The 23,105-nt window shown below is 43.4% G+C and overlaps 1 protein-coding gene across 4 annotated transcripts; it reads right to left on the minus strand.

Moving 5' to 3' along the window:
* Positions 1-2,602: 2,602 nt before the first annotated feature.
* On the minus strand, positions 2,603-22,668 carry anxa5a (annexin A5a). Of its 4 annotated transcripts, none has more exons than XM_076048065.1 (12): positions 22,568-22,668; positions 15,553-15,637; positions 13,842-13,936; positions 11,471-11,584; positions 9,560-9,650; positions 8,643-8,722; positions 8,251-8,301; positions 6,188-6,281; positions 5,479-5,574; positions 4,873-4,931; positions 4,680-4,802; positions 2,603-2,950 (listed from the first exon to the last, which is right to left on the minus strand). In XM_076048065.1, exons 2-12 carry the CDS (start codon positions 15,563-15,565, stop codon positions 2,891-2,893), a joined length of 876 nt encoding a protein of 291 aa, XP_075904180.1. In that variant the 5' UTR covers positions 15,566-15,637; positions 22,568-22,668; the 3' UTR covers positions 2,603-2,890. The 4 variants fall into 4 exon arrangements, with proteins under 4 accessions (XP_075904180.1, XP_075904179.1, XP_075904181.1 ...); XM_076048064.1 differs by lacking the exon at positions 22,568-22,668 and adding an exon at positions 17,831-18,031; XM_076048067.1 differs by lacking the exons at positions 2,603-2,950; positions 22,568-22,668 and adding an exon at positions 17,831-18,047 and having other exon boundaries at positions 5,483-5,574.
* Positions 22,669-23,105: the final 437 nt, after the last annotated feature.

A 23,105-nucleotide genomic window follows, 5' to 3' on the forward strand; every position in this document is an offset into this window, starting at 1 on the left:
AGTTGAGGTGAGGTCAGTTGAATCGCAGGAGTGAAGCCAAGTGATACGAGAGATGAAACGGAGACATTAGCCTGTCAGGGCAAATGGACTAGGGCAGATGGAAGAAGGGGTGCAGTTAAGGGGATTGGTGCTTCAAATCTCCTCAACATAAGTTGACACACAAGTAGTTATTGTATTCTGGATTATAGAAATACCAGGTAATATTATGTATAACAAAAATTCATGAACTGTGGACAGGTTTTTTTTTTGTTTTTTTTTACTTCCACATTGAAAGATTTAATCGAAAATATCAACAGCTTTGAGCAAAAAAATGCAGTCTCTTCCCTTTCGTTACATCAAATATTTTAAGCATTTGTATTCTTTACAGACGACACCATTTACTTGTTATTCATTTATTGCATTTACCGTCATTTTTTTTAAACTAAGAAAAAACATTTATGATTGTGTGTGTGTGTGTGTGTGTGTGTGTGTGTGTGTGTGTGTGTGTGTGTGTGTGTGTGTGTGTTCTTGAGAGGACTGGTGTAAGTTCAGGAGTGAGTACACAGTCCACACTTGTGTCATCATCAAATTTTAGGTTAAATGCTTAAAATGATTGAAGGCAAGAGGTCAGTGTCCGAACTGGAGTCCAGAAAAGAAAGGAACACTGGACTGTCAATACAGTATAATACATAAGTCCTCACAATGATAGAGAAGCATGCATGAGTGTGCAAGCCAGCTTACCCACGGCCATGAAAGCCCTTTTTATGCATGTAAATGAGCATTTGGGCTTAATAAAGAGCTTAGAACTCAGCGGAGCCGAGATTACGGAGGACTGAACAGACAAATATTACATTGTTAGTGTGAATGAAATGGGCCCAACAGTGTGAGGCAGCAGTGAGGAAATCAGCAACTTGCATTGAATGGATAAAATAATAAAGATTTATTATTTATTTATTTATTTCAATTAAAGCACAGCTCACTGCTAAACATATGATGCTGGACTGGGATGATATCTCTCTGTTATACTTATTGTAAATCAGGTGGGACGCTTGCTGCATCACCGTCTTCCGCCACATCTTCCTGCCGGGGGAACCAAAGTCCATCAACGGGCAGCTTTGATTTACGGCGCCACTTGGCAGCGGCCGAGCGCTGAATCATTCTCACTGAACATTAACAGCGCCTATAAAGTAAACACAAACTAAACGCCAACGATTATGTCTCCATCCACGCAACGATTAAAAGCAGGCGGACTGTGGAATGAAACAATGCAGTATTTGTTTACAGCAGGCTGATGTACAACGCTGAGGCGCCTGGCACACTTCACTGGTTTCAATAATAATACTAAACAAAAAAAAAAAATAATTGGACTCAGTCGCTGATTAACTTCCTTATTAAAGAATTGCTGAAATGTGTCCTAATTGGTAGTCGAATTGAAACTGGAATGCCACAAGGCAACACAACAGCCAGAAGCTTTGAGCGGCCTGTGGGGCTACTTTATATTGGATAAATGCCTGACACATAAATCACTTCCTCCACTGTGTTTATTTTTATTGCATTTTTTTTGTTTGTTTTTTTAAAGAAAAAACAGTAGCTGAACGTATTTATGATGATGCTTCACCGTAACAACAGAGCTAAAAATAGCACTTGTTGCCGTCGTTTGGTTTGCCTCCTTTGTTCCCTCATTTCTTGAGCAGCGTGAGTCAGAAGAGATGATAAGTCAGGCAATGAAGTCACGGCAATCCACCTCACATGGGTTCGACTCCGGAGCAGAATTGCAGAATCACGCGGCGTGAATTCTCTCTGCAGGGAACACGGATCTGGCCCGGAAAAGCATTCCAGGCTGAGACAGTCATCAGTAAATTTGATTCCCTCTCTACTGATCGCGAGAGTCACGGATCACATTGTAATGAGCCACCAGAAAAAACAACAACAAACTATTCCAGAAACTTTTCCCAGACTACAAATACATTTATATAGATGCTATAATAGACCATAGACATGAAGGTTGCACCTGAGCCGTGACTGCACTGCATGTTTCATGCTTTCCTTTCTATTGTTTGTTGGTCTGCGGCCTGATCCTGGATGTCTTGAGGGGGCTGAACCAATCGATGAAGAGAAACATTACGCCGGGGTCAGGCTTTGCTGCCACCCTGTGGCAAAGCAGCAGCAAAGTTCGGCCATTTACCACGGGCAGATCGAAGGTCGGCCTGATCTATCGGTGGCATTCATGAACAGACATGCAGTGAGTGAGTGAGTGAGTGAGTGAGTGAGTGAGTGTGTGTGTCTGCACATCAGTCAACGACTGCCCAATAGTTTCCCATTGCTTATTCATTACTGAGGGCGTTCATTTTTAATTAACGAGGGCAGACGTGCTGACAGCATGTAGCGGTTTAATAATTAAGCAGTGGCGGCAGCGGCAGCAGCAGCAGCAGCAGCAGCAGCAGCAGCAGCACCAGCAGCAGCATTGTATTTCCCAGGCTGCAATTCAGCACGTGTCGTTGGGTCCAAAACAGGCTGCTAATTGGATGAGAAACAAGAGAGAAGGACAACAAGTGGGCCGTTTGGAAAAACAGCAACCCCAAAACATTTTTAATAGCTTTGAAACATCAGGATCAATATCTGAGAAAAAAACAAACAAACAAACAAACACGCAGCCATTAGCCAGAAGAGCGAGCGGGAACTTCTTTTTTTTTCCAGCGGAAGCGCGAAAGCCTTCGACTCGGCGGGATGGGGTCGGAATGACCGCGCAGGTGGGCGAGTCGCAGTTATTTGATCAATAAGCGAGCTAAAAGTCAGGGGGGAGAGAATGGAGAACCCGGGATCAATAGCCTCATCTCAAGCGGAGCTTTGTCTGGAGGCAACAGGCTGGCGACTCGTCTCTGGCGGCCGAGGGAGGCGTCACCAAGGGGCATTAATCACTGCCACCGCAGAGGTAGAGCAGAGCCTTCTGGTAGTCGCCGGTAGTGTCCTCCTGCAAATGCATAAAGACATAGGGCTCAAAGTCAACGAGCGTCATCTCACTGGAACAGTGATGATAATTCCACTCTTTAATCCGTCTCATTTACAGGCACTACCCCGAAAATTAGAATGTCCTGAAAAAGGCTGCTGGTATTTCTGCAATTCAACGTAAAAGGTGAATTTGACATATAATATAAACGCATGATACGCAAATCAATATATTTCAAGTTTTTATTTCTTTGGATTTTGCCGATCAGGTCTTGCAGCATAAAAAAAAAAAACCCTCAAATTTTATAATAATTTTGTGAGTTTGTGGGTTTGTGGTTTTAATAAGCTGAAAATCTTAATCAGCAAAGTTACAATAAAGGAACTGCTTGAGATGTCAATTTGCATGTAGTGGCTCAATAAAATGTGTTGCTTTCATTTTTTACGTTAAATTTCCAAATTAAAACAACTTTTACTTGATATTCAAATTTCTCGGGTAGTACCTGTATTTGCAGTGACCCTTTATGCAGGTGTGTCTCAGAGTTGTAGGGCGTTCCGCCTCCAGATCCAATGTTCTGTCCATCTTTGCTGTTTTTTTTTAGTATGTTGTACTTTGGTAAAGAAAGTTGCACTACGAATATGGTTTCCTGTGTTGGGTTGGCGGCTCGCGGCAGTGTGCGCTCACGCTCTCTGCGACGGTCTTTTCCATTTGCTGAGTGCCAAACACCGAAACAAGCCTTTTCTTTTTTTTTTTTTTTTTTTTTTTTACTCTCACTCTCCCCCTCCTCACCCGAGGACAGCTTGTAATTTTGATCCGCACAATATGACGAGAAGACAAAGAGCAGGCTGTCTGATAAGTGTGCTAATTGGCTGGTGGATGGGGTTTTCGGAAAATGAACAGAGAAAATTACAGAGATTTTTCCAAAGCGTGCGTTCTGCATTGCGTTATGTTTTTAATCCAATTTGAAAGTGCGCATTCAGGCCGGTAAACAGTGCAGGGTCGAGTGCGACTGCACCCGACAGTGCAGCGTAAAGAGAAGATAAAGCGGGATAAATACTACTTCTGCCTGACAGCCAGTGGGCGAAGTTATTTTTTTCACCCTTTTTTTCCAGGCACTTTAAGTGCGATAAAAATTCAGATTTATGACTTATAAATTACACACCGACTAGGGAGTGAGTAATAATACGCTAACGCACATCACAGAGGAGCAGAGCGGATAGTTTAAATTCCTGCGCAGTTTGACACGTCTGCGATCAGCAAGTTGAAGCCGTTGACCTCGAAGGTGAAATTTCGGTGAGGTGATGGAAAGAGTTCCAGGAAATAGTTCCACCGGTGAATATAAGTATTAAGTACTAAGATAAAGGGGCGCTGCTTTGACGAACCGCTTCAATCAAATATGAATGAACTCTATGGACGATTGTGAAAAAATATATATTAGTTCATATATACCCCATTTCCTTCCTCTGGGAGTCGAGGGCTTATTTCATGATGACTTATTTATCTATTCAATAGGGGCCACGTGAGCGATGGCAATAAGTCTGCCTCAACATCTGGCCCCCCCGAGAGCAGATTAATTCACTCCGGCGCCGGCGTGAAAAGCAGGGAGGCAGCCTCATCTGACTGAACAAGGCATTTTGAGATAAGTCATTAATCTGCCATCCGTCGGCGCCGGCGTCAAAGTGGCAACGTCTTGGGAAGGGGGTGCATGTTAATTATGAGACCTTGCTGGTTCGTCTGCGTTTGGGTCGCACGGTACCTGGATAGTGGTGTACAGAGACGCCCCGTACTTCTTCTGGAAGCTGGCCCTGATGTCCAGCATGTCCACCTCGCTCCTCGACACCATGACCCTCATCAGGGTGCTGTCGTCGGTGCCAGCACGCTGTGCACAGAGGCATCTTTTAAGAGGGACGATGTGTGGAGGACAAACGGTGTGAGGTGCTGCGACGTACCCTCATGGATTTATACAGGCGCCCGGCGAAATAGTCCGGAACATTCCGCACACATTTGACTGGAGGGGAGAAAGGGAAGACAAGGTTGGAGTAAAATGGAAAACAGCGAGGTTCCTCTTTTTACGGTAAGAATCTTGTTAAAGGTCCCATATTGTGCAAAATTGACTAGACCAACCGTTTCCTAGCAATGACCAGTGTCTCAATCTTGTAAGCACACGCCAGTGAAATGAGAAATGTTCACCCTGTTGACCTCTCTCCATCGCTGACCTTTTCTATAATGCGCGCAACAAACAGCATTCGCCTTTGGGAACCAGCCTCTTGTGATGTCACAAAGGGCACTGATAGCCAGGTGTTTGCCTCGCCCCTCCCCTCCTCCTCTTCCTCCTCATGGAAATATATAGTATTCCAACACGGCGTCCTCTTTAGCAGGAAGCTCAAACCAATAATGTTCCTCCAAGAATCATTCAAGTCTGCAGATGAAAAGTAAAGATTTGGCAGATTTGATTTCTGGGGATGACGCGGTACTCCTCTGTGCCACCAGAGGAAGCTCAACTCTTTGCCACATAATTGTTTTTAATCACTGTCACTACCAACCCTGAGTCTTACCTACAGCCAGCAACAGGTTCTCCAGGTTGCCACTAGTTTCCCCTTCGACGCTGTCCTCGATATCACAGCCAGAGAGCTTCCTGTAGGCGTCGAACACTGTGGAGCACACACACAAAACATAGAAACAAACAAAAACGAATGAACTTCTAATTGAAAATAAAGAGGAAGGAACTGCTACGCCTTGTGATTATATGAAAGGTTGATCTCTTCACCTCAAAAAATAGCCAGTGGCAAAAAATACTACAAACATCAGTAACATCCTGCAAAATGTCCATTCACTCATATGTGTGTGTGTTTTTTTGTTTTGTTTTTGTTTTTGTTTTTTTTTAGTAAATCTCAGATCTGTGGCCCAAGCTTTACGCTGATGACACTGCGGTGACTCTGGCCAAGAACAGAATAACAGATTTTGTTGCTCAAACCCAATTACTCCTGTCATTTTCACTGAACTGTGGCTTCGGGTGGTTGATTACATCTTGATGACCTTCACATCATTGTTACCTGCCTTTTATTCAGTGAGCATTCAAAGTTACTCAGCGTCCTAAAAATGTTCAAAATCAAGTGACAAAGTTGATCACTGCTTGGGTGAATAAGCTTCAGCACTTTCCAGCTTTTGATAGCAGCTTCCTCACCGGTTTTGCTTCAGTTAAACCTCTTGATGTGTTCACACGGAGGGAATTGACAGACAAATGACAAACCGTCAGAAACGTACCTTTCTTCAGGTGCCCAGGGCTCCTGTTGCCAATAATGTTGATGAATGTTTCCTCGTCAGTTCCAAACTTGGCCTCGCCGGCGGCGAAGAGGTCCTGTAGCGGAGGGCACACACACACACACACACACACGCGCGTTGGGCAACCTTGAGTGGGGTCATGATTCATAACACGCACGACAGGCAGTAGTAACGGACATGACGACCTTGAAGTGGTCCAGAAAATCACAAGAACGCCGTCTTTATTGTCTCCCGCAGTCGTGTCAGCTGCTGCAAAGAGACTCCGTCCCTTTCTCAGCTGTATTCAGATCAATATCAATTCACACTGACATGGTTAACGCCCAGCGACATGTTCTAGACAGAATTATTTCCCCGCAGACCTGCCCTTTAGCATCACTCTACATTTATTTACGGCAGCCTAAGGAAAGCCTATTTTTAAAATGATGACATTTGGAAGAAGAGATTGAAACAAAGTTATAAATGATCAGTGAGGGGGGGAGGGGACTTATAGTCGTTTTTTTTTATGAATATTTTCCCTGTGCTAGATGTACTGTTGGATGGCAAAACTACAAAGATGTTAAGTTGAGAAGAATCAACTTGTATTTGCAGTTCAGTTGAATTAATTGGCAGTTGCTGCTGTAAACACGAGATTCTTTTTCTTTTTCAAAAAAAAAAAAAAAAGCCCTCACATGTAAAAGGTTTCACAAACGCAACGGGAGTCCTCAGGGGTGGTATTATTTCTCTGCCAACAGGTTTGACACACTGCACCACATCTGTGCAAACAACAGGCACCGTTTCAAACAGGATTAAACTAATACGGAAGCAGACGTTGCGTTCGACTTTTTTCCCGTCTTTCCCCATCCATCATTTTGACAGGCAACATTGTAGAAATTGCAGAAACACAGCAAATCGTCCTCGTTGTTGTGCGCTGTCAAAACGGGGGACTTGGACCTTTCACTCCTCGTCGCCGTCAGCAGGAATACTGCCAATTAGTGACAGCGAACATTCAGAAAAGCTGACATCTGCTGAGGAGTTATCAGCCTCTCGATCGCGACTCACAGGAACAAAGTGGAACTAGGAGGCATGAAATTCACACCACATGACAAGAGTTATAATGCCGCGTCATGGGAAAAGCAAATGCTGTTCAACATTTCTTCAATTTTTGTCAAGCCATAGCTGGAGGTCACGTGACAATTTTTAAAAATTATTATTACTGTCATTTCTAAGACAGCCACAAAATCTTTTCAAGAACAGTGACAGCGATGAACAAACAGACTCTTCCCTCTCGAGTGTAGAAGAACATTTATTTTGCACTTTCACTTGCACAGAAATGTCAAGGCCAATTTCTTTTTCTTACATTTTTTTTCATTCATTCGAAAGGTAGAACTTTTTCTAGGATACAAAAGATTAGAAACGCTTCAATGTTAAAACAAATACAAAAAGTTCAAACTCGTGTTTGTTCAATGTGAGTTATGCCAGTTAATTTAACATAAAGGCTGTCATCCAGGGGAACAATACACATCTCATTCAACCTTTCTGCATGGATCTGGGAATCAAACCCACAACCTTCTTTCTGTTGTGAGGTGACAGTGCTAACCACTGATGCAGCACTTTGCAGTGCAGATGTAACGTTAAAAATAATAATAATGATAATAGTGATGGTGATGATGATGACGATGATGATGATGATATACTGTATAATAAGTTGATTCCAATGCAGAAAACAGTATGAAAAAACATCAATTGAAAATTGTCTTTTCTTATCTTTTTGACATTAATGAAAAAGTTAATTAGCCTTTTTTTCCCCACAGAGGTCAGGCAAAACAAACAAACAAAAAAAAAAACAATATCCAGCACAGGCAGGTGGCACTTGAATAGGCCAGAAATTAATGATTTTCTTTTTGTTCTTGTTTTTCATTCACTTCAAGCTCACTATTTGACAAGATGAAGACCGTCAGGGACGTGTCTTGCAACACAAGACGGCTAAAAGAGCCAATGGAAAAGAACACTGTGTGTGTGTGTGTGTGTGTGTGTGTGTGTGTGTGTGTGTGTGTGCTGTGTTTCACCTTAGCGTCATTCTCAATCTTGTCTTCGTACACAGCCTTCTCTCTGCTCCCCTTCAGACAGACAGACAGACAGACAGGTGGATGGACAGACAGGAGGGTGGGTGGACATAATAACAAAAACAGGAAGCACAAACAGGTCAGCGCGGCTCATGGAAACAAGTCCCTCGTCCTGCTCGGAGCTTCGTCTAACCCCTGAAGATCACGTTACCGGCGGTGTCCCTCCACCGGGGAGATCACATCTCTTTCAAAACACATCCAACAGAGAAGCCACAGTGCCGAGCACGAGGCAGCGCAAGACTTTGTTCCCCTCATCCCGCCCCTACATCTCTCGTGGCTTTGTAATGGCATCACAGGAGGCCGTCATTATCCGGCACTGCGCCGCTTCTCCCTACCTGCAGCAGGTTCACCAGCAGCTTCTGATAGTGCCCGGAGGTGTCGTCGCAGATGTCCTTCTCCAGCTTGCCGCCGAACTCTGGCGGGAGAGACGAGGAGGAAGGTGCTGATGACTCGGGTGGGCAGCTTCTAATGGTCGCAGCGGCCGGCCTCACCGGGCCGCTCGCCGTCTCGCGGGCAGGTTCTCCGAACCCCCGAACACACGGTTTGATTAGTGGGCTGTCGCCGGCGAGGCCTCCTGGTATTATATTGTTTTGATCCAACGCTGCAGACTGATGTCTCTCTGGCCCTCAGTGCCTCTGGCGTCACATTGTTTTTCCTCACCGTAGTTTAAAGATCTCTCAGTCGAGATTTTAAAAAGCCATTTAAAGGTCCAATGTGTAATTTTTGGCTTGATTTATGATTTTTATTTTGGTAAACTCTTATGTCCATAAATACATTAATCAAAGTGTATAATCGCAGTAAAATAAAAGTATGTTGGTTTTACTACCCTTAGAATGGTTCTCACATATGACAAAAAAAAAAACTACGAAAAAGAAGGTGGAAAAAGGTAGCTCACTAACAAGCTCAGGAGGGGGAGGTAGAGTGAAAGACTGTAATCTAAAATGTAACCACCCGATGTCGCTGTTTCTTCGTCAAAATCTCCAAATATTACGCACTTAACCTTTAAGAAAAGCTTTGATTCAAACAGTACTTGCAGCCTTGAATATGAGCATCATGGCCCTTTATTTACTTTGCCTACTGCCTTAAGATCTAAAACAAGAGTATTGCATGAAACAGCAAAACATGCATTGTGCTTTACATTAACTGCGAATGCGACAGCAACCAAACCAACGTGTATCATGCGTAAAACGAAAATAAAAAAATGGTCCAAGTCATTAAATGCAGTGCGGTGCTTTTGTTCCCCCTCCTCTACCTTTCTTGTAGACTTTGACGATATCTTTGATCTGCTCGCCGGTCCTGGAGGCCAGGATCTCAATCAGCACGTCGTCATCAGTGCCGGCGCCCTGGGAACCAGACACAACGCAGACGAGTGAATATTGGTTCCGGCTGAGACAGCGCCGCATCGTCTGGCATCATTGTTTTGGTTATTTGACCATTTCATGCCTCGCAAAAAAAAATAACATGAAAAATCAATGCGCGTGATTGGGAAAAACAAAACTGAGGACTTGCTGTTGATGAAGAGGGGCAGGAGGGGCAAGAGAAAAGAAAGGGAAGAAAGTAAGAGGCATAATTTAGCAGCCAATACACTGAGGAGGCATGAAAAGGGACCAATAGGAGAAAATAAACCCCGGCTGGTTCAGGCTAACACGCTGTAATTAACCTTTCAGCTGCAAAATGTCTGACATACTCAAACGGCTGCAGAAGGTGTGATGGGAATGCCAAGGCCAGCTCCTTAATGCTTTGCCTTGACTTTGATTGAATGTTTCATTTCAACTGCACTGGCAGTGGTGTAAAAAACAACAACAATGAGAACGCAAAAAGAAAAATGTAATCGGAGTTTTCCAAGATCAGGAAGTTTGCGTCTCTTTGCATAACACCATAAGCTCTGGGGCAAACCTCATTCAGTGAAATGGCAGTATAGGTTATCTCTCAATAAATGATGCATCGCAAGTACCGCAGGAGTCATTTCATTCCTTCTATCATAAAAAAGAGCACGTGGAGAATGTTTGAAAAACACGGATACGTTATTCCTCTGGTGGGAATGCTACCTACACTCCTGGACAGCCGAACATCTCCCGGCCAGTTCCTGCGTCTCGGCAGAGCAGGAACTCTGTGTGCACTGCCCACTGATGAGATGTTGCCCGAATTCAGACCAGCATGAAATAAATTGAACTATTCAACGCGCCGTGGAGTTGATTGCAGTTAATTTGAGTAATTTTTCCCTTTTTACAGACAAACTGTCTAAACTGGACGGTTTGCCTTTGTCTCTAACTCAACTAAGCGGGGAGGACAACAACTAGGAGACGGAAAACACAACCTCGGGCTCGAGATCTCAGCAGTCCGGCTGCCCTGCAAAGGTTTCCTGCTGGTGACACACAGCTGAAAAAGAAGACACGTTTCTTTGTAGTGCTTTTTCAAGTGCATTAGTATGTTCAGTCTTGAGGTGTTTTGACCCTGAGCAATCAAATCTGAAGACTTTTTTTTTTTTTTTTTTTTTTAAATGCAGAAAAAGACTTTTTTCCTTTGAAAAAATGCTTTTCTCTGTCCCCCTTGTTTGTTTGTGTTCTTGCTTTAGTTGTCAATTAATTTTCAGCACACACTTGACACACAATAGGTCCCGATCGAGTCGTAACAGACGCGCAGTAATCCAAATTCTAAATCAAACTGTAATTCTACACGGGTCACTGGACAATGTGTCCGCAACACAAGACCTCATTTATGGTAATGATTCTAAAGTGGCAGTTCCAAAGGTCTCGTCGATGGTACTTTCAGTGATACCAGAGGAATTGACAGAGAATGACTGAGAATGTGTTTAACAATGGACAAGTGTTTGGCCATTCTGAATGATTGATCAGTCCAACAGCCCGTCAAAGCAAAAAAAAAAAAAAAAGTTGTAAAGGAGTAATCACTGTTTGCTTAAAAACTTGCAACTCACAAAGTTGGCCTTTTTATTCCCGCAGCTTAAAGTTTAAAAAAAGTTTTTACTCATCATCTGGACATCAGGCCTCTGCTCTGTTTCTCCTGCTGCGATTAATTACTGCAGGACATGAGACCATGAACTGCAAACAGTGGTTTTGAAGCTTCGGACCACAGGGACAGCAGTGTTGATCAATGTGCGCGCACTCATCAGACAGGAAGTGAACTCGGCTGTGTTGTTAGTTACCTTGAGCGCCTTGTGCAGCTGGCTGGCGTCGTACAGCGCCGGTGGGGTCAGCAGAGCCACGATCAGGTTCTCAAACAGCCCGCCCAGTTCCGATTTCAAGGCGCCGACCAGGTCCTGGTTGATGAGAGTGAGAAAGGGTGAAGACATATATATATATATATATATATATATATATATATATATATATATATATATATATATATATATATATATATATATGTATACTCTAAATAACAACAAATATGACTGAATAAAAAGGAACTGTCCTGCTGTGGCCTGTAAGTATTTTGTGAAAAAAAAAAAAAAAAAAAAAACGAAAAATCAACAATCGTGTAAACATTATTGCAAAAAAAAAAAAAAAAAAAAAAAAAATGATGATGATGGAAATGAAAAGAAAATTGTGCTTGTGAGTTTACTGCCTTCTGCTGCGGAAATAAATCAGCCCTTGCAATCATCTTTACGTGGAGTGTGTGTTTGCAGTCTCTGCCGAGGTGCCTCAGAAATATCCTGCACTTGATGTCATGAAGAAGAGCTTCTTTTTTTTCTTTTTCTTTTTTTTCTTTTTTTTACAGAGCACTAAACTGGCGAATGAGACGAGGTGCACTTAAGAAGAAATCACCCTGCAAAACATGGGATGGCATTTGCTGGGCTGTTTACGATTGCAAACAAGAGATTCTCAGTCGTGACAGAGAAGCAAACAGACTCTGGGTTTTGTGCGGCTTTCAATAAGGAGCTGAAACCTTCAGAGACGTCTGCCGCCGCCGTTCCTTCCATCATTACTGCTATCATTATTATCATCATTATTATTATTATTATTTGTGCCGAGCCGAAATAGCATGGCGAATGTTTTCCAGTAACACGCTGCGAGTAAATTAACTGGCTTCCAATCCACAGGTGGCCATAAAAGAAAATAACTCGACAGCGAGGCGAGAGAACAGTGCGGGGCACGAGAGCGTAAAATGAAGACTGGATGACAAACCCAGATGCATTGTGGTCGGCGGGGACGGCGGGGAACCGGTGTGCACGCGCGACTCCTCCTCGATGATGTTCTCACGTCGCTCATGGATGTGTAATGACGGAGCAGCGGACACGTCTGGCTTGATGACTCGCGCAATTAAGCAGCAGCGGAGTCTGTGAAGCTCTGACTGACGCGTAATCACGGAATACTCGGCAGTAACAGAGTGCGATTGCAGAGGAGATGGCATTCATTTTTAGTCCCGGATTGGCTGAGAGAGACGCAGCTAGCTGAGCCGCGAGATAGCTGCGTAGATGTTTGAAGTTGGTTCAAACGGTTCCCGAAAGCAGAGAAAATATCCCCCTTTTAGAAAGCCGAAGCCAAAGGCTTTCTGAAAAAGAAAATGATTTAATTATGAAAATGCCTCCCAAATATAAACCTGGGCTTATGGTTTCGCTTTCATAAGAGAGCAAGACGAAAGGAGGAGGAAGTACGAGCGCGTGCTCGGTGCGCAACAACATAGAACCGCATTACACAAACAGATTATAAGTAAAACTTTTGAAATGTTGTTCTAGTAATATTAGGTGTATTGTATGTTGCATTGCAACTTGAAAATAGCCGTGACACGGGATTCTTGTTTTTGCTCTTGGCTAAATCCTGAAGAAGAGGGACATTTTTTATTTATTTATTTATTTATTTATTTTTGCACCGTCCAAATGTGTTTGCGTGTCAAAATTACACAAGAAAATCGTCAAGTGGTGATGTTGTAGTTCTCGATACAATCAAGGATGTCAAATAACATTACATTGAACAAACTCGGTTGCGGAGACGCTGCCAATGCAAACTGAACGTTTTTGTAATTTTTCAGTCCACTATATGCTGCCAAAGTTGAGACCCTCGAGAAATGAAATATTCCAGTCAAGTATGAATCTAAATGCAAAGTTTATCACAATTGCATTGTCTTGTTAGTAAACACTTATACACAGTTTAGTTTTGATTTTAGTAGAACTCATCTGTCCTCTAAGTGAGTCAATAATTCGCTTGAAAGGCAACGTTTGCTTATGGGTTTTTTTTTATTTTTTTTTTTTTATTGCATATTGCTTCATGAGGAACTAATCCAGTCCACTATCCATCTGCAGGAGAAAGACTTCCATAATGGACTTTATTAGAAAACCTTTTGAATAAAGAATTCTTCTGTGTCATTGCACAGTGAGCTGAGTAGCACCCACACACCGGTCCTGACCTTCTGCCCGCACTCCACGACAGTAACAATAATATATTCTACTACCAGGACCATTAAGATAAATGCAATAAAGGAGAATGGATGGACAGGAGCGGCCGACGTGACCCTGCAGGCATCCATCAGTTTAACTGCCGGCTGTCGGCGGCTCTCTCGGTTCCCTCCGACAATCTCACCTTTCCATAGGCCTTTTTGTACGCCGCCTTAATTTGCTGGCGCTGATCGTTGCTGCGGGACGTCAGGAGCATGAGGACGGCGTCCTCGTCCGTACCTGCGGAAGGTAAAGAGGGTTTCAAGCGGACATCTGCGTGTTTGCCTGTGCATCTTTCTTTTTTTTCTTTTCATCTTTTTGTTAAGACCTGGAGAACTGACATTATGAAATAATCCCCTCAATAAAGAGCTGAATCCTTTGGGCAGAGAAAACAGCTTGCGTGGACAAACAGGCAGGAGATCAGCAGGTGATCCCCTCCACTATTTTTTTCCGATAAGGGATCCAGAGGTGAGCTGGTCCCAATTAATAACGCCGCAAAGCTCCGTCGCTGGGGGGGCAAAAAAAAAAACTGACAGGGAGTCGTCATCTGAGACTAAAGGTCGGCTGGCGAGCTGCGTTCCACTTGTGCGCAGAGCTGCACACCTTTAGTCGGCAGCTCACCATGAGCCGCATTGATTTGCGGAAATGGACCGCAGAGACCCGTTTAGTTTGGTTTTCTTTTTAATGTTTACAGCAATCCAGCGGCAAGGCTGCTGCCAATCATCCACATTCAAGCCACACCCACCTCCAGCTTTAAACACATGAATCATTCCACATCCCATAATCAAACCTTTTTGCAATTTCTCATCACTAAGAGCCATTGACAAGTAGAGACGTTTTTTCTATAGTTTCATCAATCAGAAAGATGGTCCTTCGGTATTCCCTTTATGAATTTTCAAAATAAAAGCATGCTGCTGTTCACCAGCTTTAACTTTAGGTGGGTGAAACCAGAATATCCAGTCATTCCATTTGTGACTGTCAATCAGATTTCCTAAATCATTGCCTTGGGTACAAATATGACCTCATATTAAAATGTGCATAAAACTGACTTAATTGGCCTTAAAATCAATATTTCTGGCTTGCTTGATATGCGCGCATATTGTACAATTATTGATCCAACAACAAAGATGAGCAATCCACCTTATAAGGCCAGCGAAATTACTCATTGTACATTCAACCAGCCATCAACATCCATCAATAAACATTCACAATCTACAAGCAATTTAGAGTTGCCAATTAGCCCAACTCATGTCCGTAGACTGTAGGGGGAGCCAAAGTGAGCTGGGGAGAAGTCATGCAGACTCCGGGATAACAGGCAAACTGATTTTCCTTTGGAATTCAGTTTCTTTTCCGCTAAGTGGGAGTTCCCGTTTGTGTAGTTTGTAGCATTTAAAGCCTCATAATACTTGGTGGCGCAATGAAACTAACTTTGTTTTGACATGTTTTTGACAAACCACAACTTTGTGATTCTTAACTTCCTTCCTAATTAGTTGAAAATAGAGGAAGAGGAAAAACACAATTTTATTTTTGTGCTGTCCTGACAGCTGCAAAGCTGTTGTGCTTTTCAGCGGTGATTATTTTTTTTAGCAGGCAGTGGCAAAACAGTTGAGCACAACTTTAAAAGTTTATTGTCACACGTTGCAGATTTGTAACAAAAACAAAAGACCAAGCAACTTTCATTTGTGGGTATGTCAAAAAAAAACGTTAGTTAGTTCAAACATCAAGGTTGTAAAATTCAATCATAACTGTTTATTTTCCTCAGTAATTAGTGCCTATAAATACAGGGTTTGGATCCGATGTCCAGATAAACTGGCTGAAGAGCTGCTGACTATGAAATCACTGTGAAAGACACTCACCCAAACCCTTCATGGCTCTGTGGAGAAGCTCAGCATCCTGTTTTGCGTTGAAATTGACAAAAGGTTTCACGCTGCCTTTGTGTGGCTGCGGAGACAGAAGAACAGAAATATCATCTTCATCTTCATCATTTTTTTAATTGATCTTTTTCAGTGACACACAGTCTCTTTATGGTTGACTGTTATTGGTCCAGCGTGTAAAATTTGGTATGACTAATGATTTTTATATTTTGTAAAAGCTTAACAGACTGCCCATATTCCTACCCTTGTAATGGTTCTCATATAATTAACATACATGGAGAAAGGGTCTTGCTCCTAGTTAGCTGCCATCTTGCACCGCCGTTTTTTTAAGGTAGCCCAGTATTTCAGAAAGACATAATGAATTTATGTATGACTTTTTTTTCAATTGATTCTATCACTGTTTTTCATGCTAGATTATCATAAAACAGTCATTTTGGTGAATTCCGGACTCATTGAAGTCTGCAAGTCTTTTGGCCATCAAAAAAACAAACAAAAAAAAAAAACAGTGTATAAGTGTGAGGTTTTTTCTGGACCCATTGTATTTTTTCATCCCATCACTCTTTTTCATGCATAACTATCATAGAACAGTCATCCATATGAGTTTCTACCTGATCTGGGTCTTTGAAACGTTTGACCCCCGAAAAAAAACCCCGGACCCCTATTTTTTGGCATGTTGCGATTTTGCATTCTATAACTATTGACTTTTACCGAGAAGGGAAGTAAATTTTGTATATGGGACCTTGAAAGCAAAACGCAGACAATCCAATGGGTTTGTTGCTGGCACATTAGCGCTCTCGCTCTTCAAACGGCGCTCCAGAGATGAGATTTAAACATTCAAAGTCTCTGCCGACAGCTGCTGTTGCTGGATGTTAGGGAGCCAGTTTTCAAAAACAAATAATCTGTCTCACTTGTTATCCTGGGAACGCAAAAGGCAATAAAAGACTAGCCTCAGCTGCAGCCTGCTTGCATAATGTGGCGGTGCAGGTGGGAGAGCTGAAGGAATATCGTCTCTCTCTCTCTCGTCCTGACTGAAGCTTTGTGTTTATTGCTCCTTTTGTTGGTCATTTGTTTTAGCACGCAGAGGCAACTCCCAGTTTGATACGCCCGGAAGAAGAACAGTGTTTCCTTTCAGCAGCCCGCTGTTTCCTCTAGAGTTTCACTTCAATGCGCTCTCCCTCAGCCTCCATTCTGCCGGCGTGTGAGATGAAGCTAATTTCTAATTTGACACCTCCCATTTGGGACGCCACACCTTTACTTTCCTCCGCTAAGTCAGACCTGGCCTTTGCACAAACGCAACTCTCAATAGTCTTTCAGCTCATCGTCGTTTCTTTTTGTCCCTTTCATACCATTCTTAGCAGCAAAACCACACTTATTTTTGCTTCTTGTATGCTGCTTTTCTTTCCCTTTTTAGAGTCAACGTTAGAAGCATCTTCATTATCTGGCAAAATGCCGAACCCCTTAATTGCTCTGGTGGTTGGCGGTTCCATGTGAATAGCTGATTAGGGACGAAACCACTCCAGATCGAAAGCGGCGCCTGTGAGCCGGTTGGTAGCGCTCGGCTGTCGTTACGCCAAAGAAGCGTCTGCTGACAAGCGTTTCTCTGATTCCTTAGATTGGAAAAAGGGACTTTTTACACCTAAGTCCATCACTTAGGGTGCATTGTCTCCAAACCGCCTTTTGATGAAGTGCTAACCTAGTGAGGGATACACAATATCTGCAGTTTCCATGCGCACGGTAATACAATATGGTACAAATTACACCTGCCGTCTCGGAAGTCTTCGGCTGCCTGAAGACTAGGACTGGAATGAAGAAGAAAAAAAAAGGCTGGAGGGTAAGAAATCAAATGGAGGATATCTAATCTGATCCTCTTCTTATGGAGCCACTGTGAGTATAATATCCTTGATTGTGCCATTTAGACGTTCCAGTGAGCAAGTAATCAGGGGGAAGCCTGCGGACGTGTGTAGGTCAAGTGTTCACAACACCAGGAGGAGGGTGGGTGGGGGTGGGGTGGAGATCAGAAATGACAGGTATGTTTGTGTGTGTGTGTGTGTGTGTGTGTGTGTGTGCGTGTGTGTGTAGCCTTTAAAAGGCCTTCAAAGAGTCAAGACACGCTTGATGACACAAACAGACGGGTTAGTTCAGCGGCCGTGGCCAGAAGGGCAAAGACTGTAACACACACACACACACACACACACACACACACACATTGACATTTTTCCATTGAACAAAGGAATTTGAAAACTGAAAAGCAAAGACTCACCATCCTCGTGGCCAACAGGTGATAAACGTCAGCAACTGCAACAAAAAGCTAAAAGAGAGACAGACAGATTTTTTTGTCTTTTTAATCCGAATTTAAAAACACTCAGTGTGAGCGTCAACAACTGGTCACGGTGTTCTCACCCACAGCCGAGCTCCCTGAGCTGCAGCTCAGGTGTTTTATCTCCTGTGCAGGCTGCAGCGTCACGGGGGAAAGTTGACATGACGTCGTGCCCCTCCACACGGTATCATCTGTCCCGCACCCGTCCCAACATTCTCAGTGTCCAATACACAGAAACCTGACAAGGAGCTGAAACCAACCCCTGTGGACTGTTTTTTTGTTTTGTTTTGTTTTAAACACACTATCTTTTTATTTGTTTTCCATTTGAAATAAATGACTGTGGTTTTCTTTTCTCCCCGGAGGTCGGAAAATAAATCATTTGCGATTTCAAACTGGGAGCTCCGTGTGCGTTCCATTGCAGTTACGACACTACAGACAGGTACAAACGTTGTCATCTCTTCCTGATGGCGAATGACGATTGTGCCGTCAATCGTGCCGTTTTGTCTCTGTGCTAATCAAGTTTATTTTTCATTTCATATATAGAGCATGTTGTGGAAAAGAGCAAAGCTACTGAGGCAGAAATGCTGGGTGAATAATCAATTTAATGAACAGAAAATAAAAGATCGGATATCCGAGGCACAAGCAAAGTACAAGCAACAGAACAGATGCAACAGGTGCGACAGCTCGAATGAATGCCAGTGCAAGTGCAAAGAGACAAGGAAGATGGAGGTCCTTTATCCCTTGGACTGGGAAGGTCGAGGATAAGGAAAGGGGAGGGGAGGATGAGAGGAGACAAAACAACGAATACATCACCCTGGCGGGCGACGAGGAGAACGTCTCGAGAAGACAGACTAACAGATTACACGGGATGCCAAGGATATTTATTTTCCATTACAAGCACAACTAAATATGAAGATAAGATAAGATGGTCCTCTGAGCAGGAAAGGAAAACAAATGTTTTTTAAAAGCAACAGAAGTTAAAGAGAAGGTTAAGATCATTAAAAATGCATAAACAGCCTAATCCTGCTAAATCTAATACGGATAAGTGTTGCAAAATAACGTCATGCAAGTGAACTCGATTGCTGTCACGACGAGCCTCTTAGTAATTTCCCATATGAAAATGTCTCCAGGTGCTCAAAGACAAACACAGTCTTAAATCACTCTCTTTTAATTAACGACTTGGGCTTTTCTTCTAATTGTTGTGCATCCTGCCGGCGGCCACGTGCGCGTGTTTGTGTTTGTGGATTAAATTTCTGCTTTACGATCTCCAACCCCGAGGATGACATGCTTTCAAGTGCGGCTAACTGGACGTGCACGTGCGATTGTGTTACGGAGGGAAAGACGAGACGCCAGGCCCGGGGCGTCAGGAGCGCGGAGATGTTTCCTGACCAGCTCGGCACGGAGGTGCAGCTCACATATCCGTCTTGCTGCCTCCGTCCTCGGTAAAGCCTTAATTAAAGTGAGCAACTTGTGGTTGTGCTTTCACAATGGATACGTGAAGGGTATCTTGTTTACGGGCGCTCGCAGCTTCATTTTACAGCCAAAATTTCCGAGTCACACCGAAAAAAGGGGCCAGCGGCAAACTCATCAAATTGAATGGGGATTCTTTTTTTTGGGGGTCGTAAAAACATGAAGTTGCTCTCTCCTCTGCGCAAAGTTTCTTTTTATTTGAGTATTGGCCAAATTAATAATGCGCTTTGGGTGTTAAATTCCTAGATCGCTAGAGGGGGGTTACTGGAGAATTAAAGTTATTTAATGTGTAATCTGGTCCACAACTTTAGCTTCTCTGCTCTCGACAGACGAGGCCGTTTTCATGTGTTCCTGTGAAATATTAAAGGGGGAAGGATTTTGTAAGACAGCAAACAGCTATTGTAGAATTTTCCGGTCTCGAGCTCGTTCGTATTTTACGTAACTCCTTGTTCTTCAATGTGCATAGATCAGAGAATTTAGCAGCATCAGTTTTTCGCACTTTAATGATTTGAAGTAGCTCATATTATTCTCACTGTTCTCTCGTTACTCTCAGCCCACTTGGCTGACCCATTTAAAGGTCTCATGTTACACCGATTTTTCCTGATCAATGTTTTTCATTTCAATAGATTTTCTCTTCTCGCTCACTTGTAGCGGCTTTTCATAATTAGTTTCCCCAAAACTCCACGCTCCTGAAAACTGTTAATCTCTCCGCCAGAACTGGTACTTTGTTACATAATATAGTATCTTTAACACCTAATCAAGCAATGTGTGAGGAGACGACGCCAGCTGATTGGACTAATTTAATCATTAGCAGAGTTGAAAAGCGCATTATGCGGTGGCTGTTGCAACTAAGCCCCGCCCACAGTTATTACCTCTTTCTCCTTTAAGGACACTGATTGATCTTGTCAGCTGAAAATAATTTTAAAAAAAAATAGATTAGAGATATAACAAGACATGGATATGTGAGATTTCAGCCTTGAGGTCTGTGGAATCCTGCCTCCATGCGAGTGGTTGGTAATCAATGTGTTCAGCGATGGAGGCAGAATTGAATTTTCTAATTTGATCACGGCACATCCGCAAAGTCCAAATGAAGCAGATGAGTTGGCAACCTTTTTTTTGGGTTTTGAATTGCAAAGCTGTCTAATCACACCACGGAACCACTGAACAGATTGCTCTGGCCAAGTCTAGTTTCCTAAGGTGGGGAACAGATTTCGAGTTGACCAATGAAAACAGGGGCAGCTGTCCAGGGCCTGAGTGACTCTCAGCTTCAACGCGCCTGCAAACCGCCGACTGCCGCTTTCATTTCCTGCTGTCGGGCAACACTTCCTAAAACGGGATCGCTGTGACATTTTCATCCGTGGCTCCAGCGCTGCCAGCACTGCCAGCGTGTGATGCAGAGCTGCAGACAGTCGCGTGCGTCTGCCGCTGACTGACAAACAATGAGCTTCGTGATCACTCACAGTACCTCCGCCGGGGCCGCCACTGTTTGCTATCTCCTAGAGATCCATTGCCAAAGTCAACACCAAGGCGTGGAGCCGTATTTTACATTGGCTTCCCGATGGCTCTGATATTGACTTCCACTGGATTTGTCAGTCTGTCTGCAGCGCAGCTGGAATAAATGCTGGTTTCATTAGGATATGAAACAGCGTTCTGTTTTTCCAGGAAAATTAGCTGGGTTGACACTTGAGCTTAGGGTTCAATTTACAGACTTCCTCACCACAATACCAACAAAAGAGGCTTATCTATTCAGTGCATAATGGGCAGATGGAAATGACTGCACTGAGACTGCAACACAAGTCAACTCTTGTTTTCCTAAGATATTTCATGTTGCCAAACACCAACGTGTATGCAGATGATTCCATTACATTAACATTTTGAGTATGCGGGGGGGGGGGGGGGGAACAAACAAAACAAAAATGCTAAAAGAGCAAATCTCTCTTCTTTACTTGTGTTGTATTTATCATCGCAGTGTGTGTGTGCCCTCGTGGCCACCGAGCTGCTAATCATTGCTGGTGATATTTTATTTCGAGGATGTTGCCCAGACAACGTCATGGGCCAGGAGGGTCGGCCTTGAATTACATTTTTATCAGATGCAAGTGCTTCTCCATTCCCATTTTCTGAAATAAAAACAGGCCAGGAAAAATAAATTTGAGACTAACAGAATCAACGTGTGTGTATGTGTGTGTGTGTGTGTGTGGTACTTTCATCACCATGTCTCATTAGCTCTCATCCTCTCCTGGATAGAACGACCCTGCCGTTTCTTCGGGGATAAATCTTGCAAAGAGGCACCTCAGACGCGGCTGTGACTCCTGAATGGCCGTTATTATTCAAAAACCTGATGGCAAGACTTCCACAGGAGGATTGTAGAGGTGCAGATGGTCACGCAGCAGAGCCAGTGGACCTGCTCAAGCTCAACAACAAACCCAGCCATGGGATCCCTGCGTAATGTCAGACCTCATTAATCTACAAGTGCCGGCACTGGAAGAGCTGTTATTAGATTGAAATAACCTTAGACCTGCGGAGAGGAAGCCTCTGAAGATTTCCCGGACTTAAAGAGTGCAGATGGGGGGGAGGTGGGGTCTGGTTTCGCGCAGGTCAATGGAAATATTTAAAACAACCTCTGTAGCAGCTTGAAGGCGTACATTTAAGCATGCGTTGCATTGATTATCTCCACGCAATGTAAAACAAGAGTCAAGACCTGGTTAGCAGCCTAGCGGCTATTGCTGCTAATATGCTAATATAGTAAACAGCTAGCAAGAGGTCAGCAACCTCCATAAGACATTTTTGTCTGTACACTAAGGTAAATAAACTGGGGGTCTTAATTGTCAATCATTTCATTAACAGCCAGTTAAAACACCAAACCAGCTCAATTGACTTGCTTTCAGCCCAGATGCCAATGCTAAGCTAAGCCAAAAACATAACTAGCATCAACAGACTGCTGCACAACGTATCCTTTCTTTCATTTGCCACCACTGTTTTATGTGGCTTGCAATTTTAATAAAAAAAAAATTTTTAAAAAGAGAGAGAGAGAAATGCTTTGCTTATTGTTGTGCTTAAAGACCCTCTTGGGAATCACAGCAAAAGCCACGTGTTTCCTCTGCAGTTGTGACCCGTTTGCTTGAGCTAATCCACAGCGCCAGTTCAAACTGGAACTGTTTTTTTCTGTCCCCCATGTCAAAGCACCTCCCTGACAAAGAGGCGCACACTCACCTGAGCTCTCGAGTCAACAGCTGTGCAGGGGGAAGCTTGTCAAGGCATCAGCCTTGAGCTGCAAAGGTCGCTCACTCCCTGCATTGTCTGCCGTGCACTCTGTTTGCTGACGGCGCATCTTTTTGAACCGACAGGAACATGAGTTGTGGTATTCAATAGTGTATTAAGCTTTACATTACCGGAACCCCTTTTATCTTTATGATCTTGGCATCCACCACGTGGCAAGTGAAGATGTGGGTGACTTTGCCCTTTAAGAACTTCTCGCTCATTTCATCAAAAACATGGATCCCCCCCCCCCCTCTCCTGAAATGCTAATCAGGTGGTTGCAAGAAATATGTCTGCAAACGAATTGATTCACAAGCCCACAAGCAGACGAGATGTGACTTCTGCTCCGCACTGAATTGCAGAAAATGATTTAACTCCCCCGATAAATTGTTTGCTTTACTTGTACGCCCCCGTGGAAGCGGTTTAATTATTTCTGTGCCATTTTATGGAAAACAACTGTCAATGCTTAGCCTAATTAACCAGCTTCCCTCAG

Source organism: Nelusetta ayraudi, unplaced genomic scaffold (assembly GCF_046127955.1).
Source record: "Nelusetta ayraudi isolate G7.1 ecotype Tasmania unplaced genomic scaffold, CSIRO-AGI_Nayr_v1 ptg000097l, whole genome shotgun sequence".
In the NCBI taxonomy this organism is placed as follows: Eukaryota; Metazoa; Chordata; class Actinopteri; order Tetraodontiformes; family Monacanthidae; genus Nelusetta; species Nelusetta ayraudi.

What these genes read in the sequence shown, in the direction of transcription:
- anxa5a (XM_076048064.1), bottom strand. An exon ending in CCCTGGGCACCTGAAGAAAG is followed by an intron (nt 5,575 to 6,187) that starts GTACGTTTCTGA and finishes TGTGCTCCACAG; the next exon opens with TGTTCGACGCCTACAGGAAG. An exon ending in GCCTGTATAAATCCATGAGG is followed by an intron (nt 4,803 to 4,872) that starts GTACGTCGCAGC and finishes CTCTGTGCACAG; the next exon opens with CGTGCTGGCACCGACGACAG.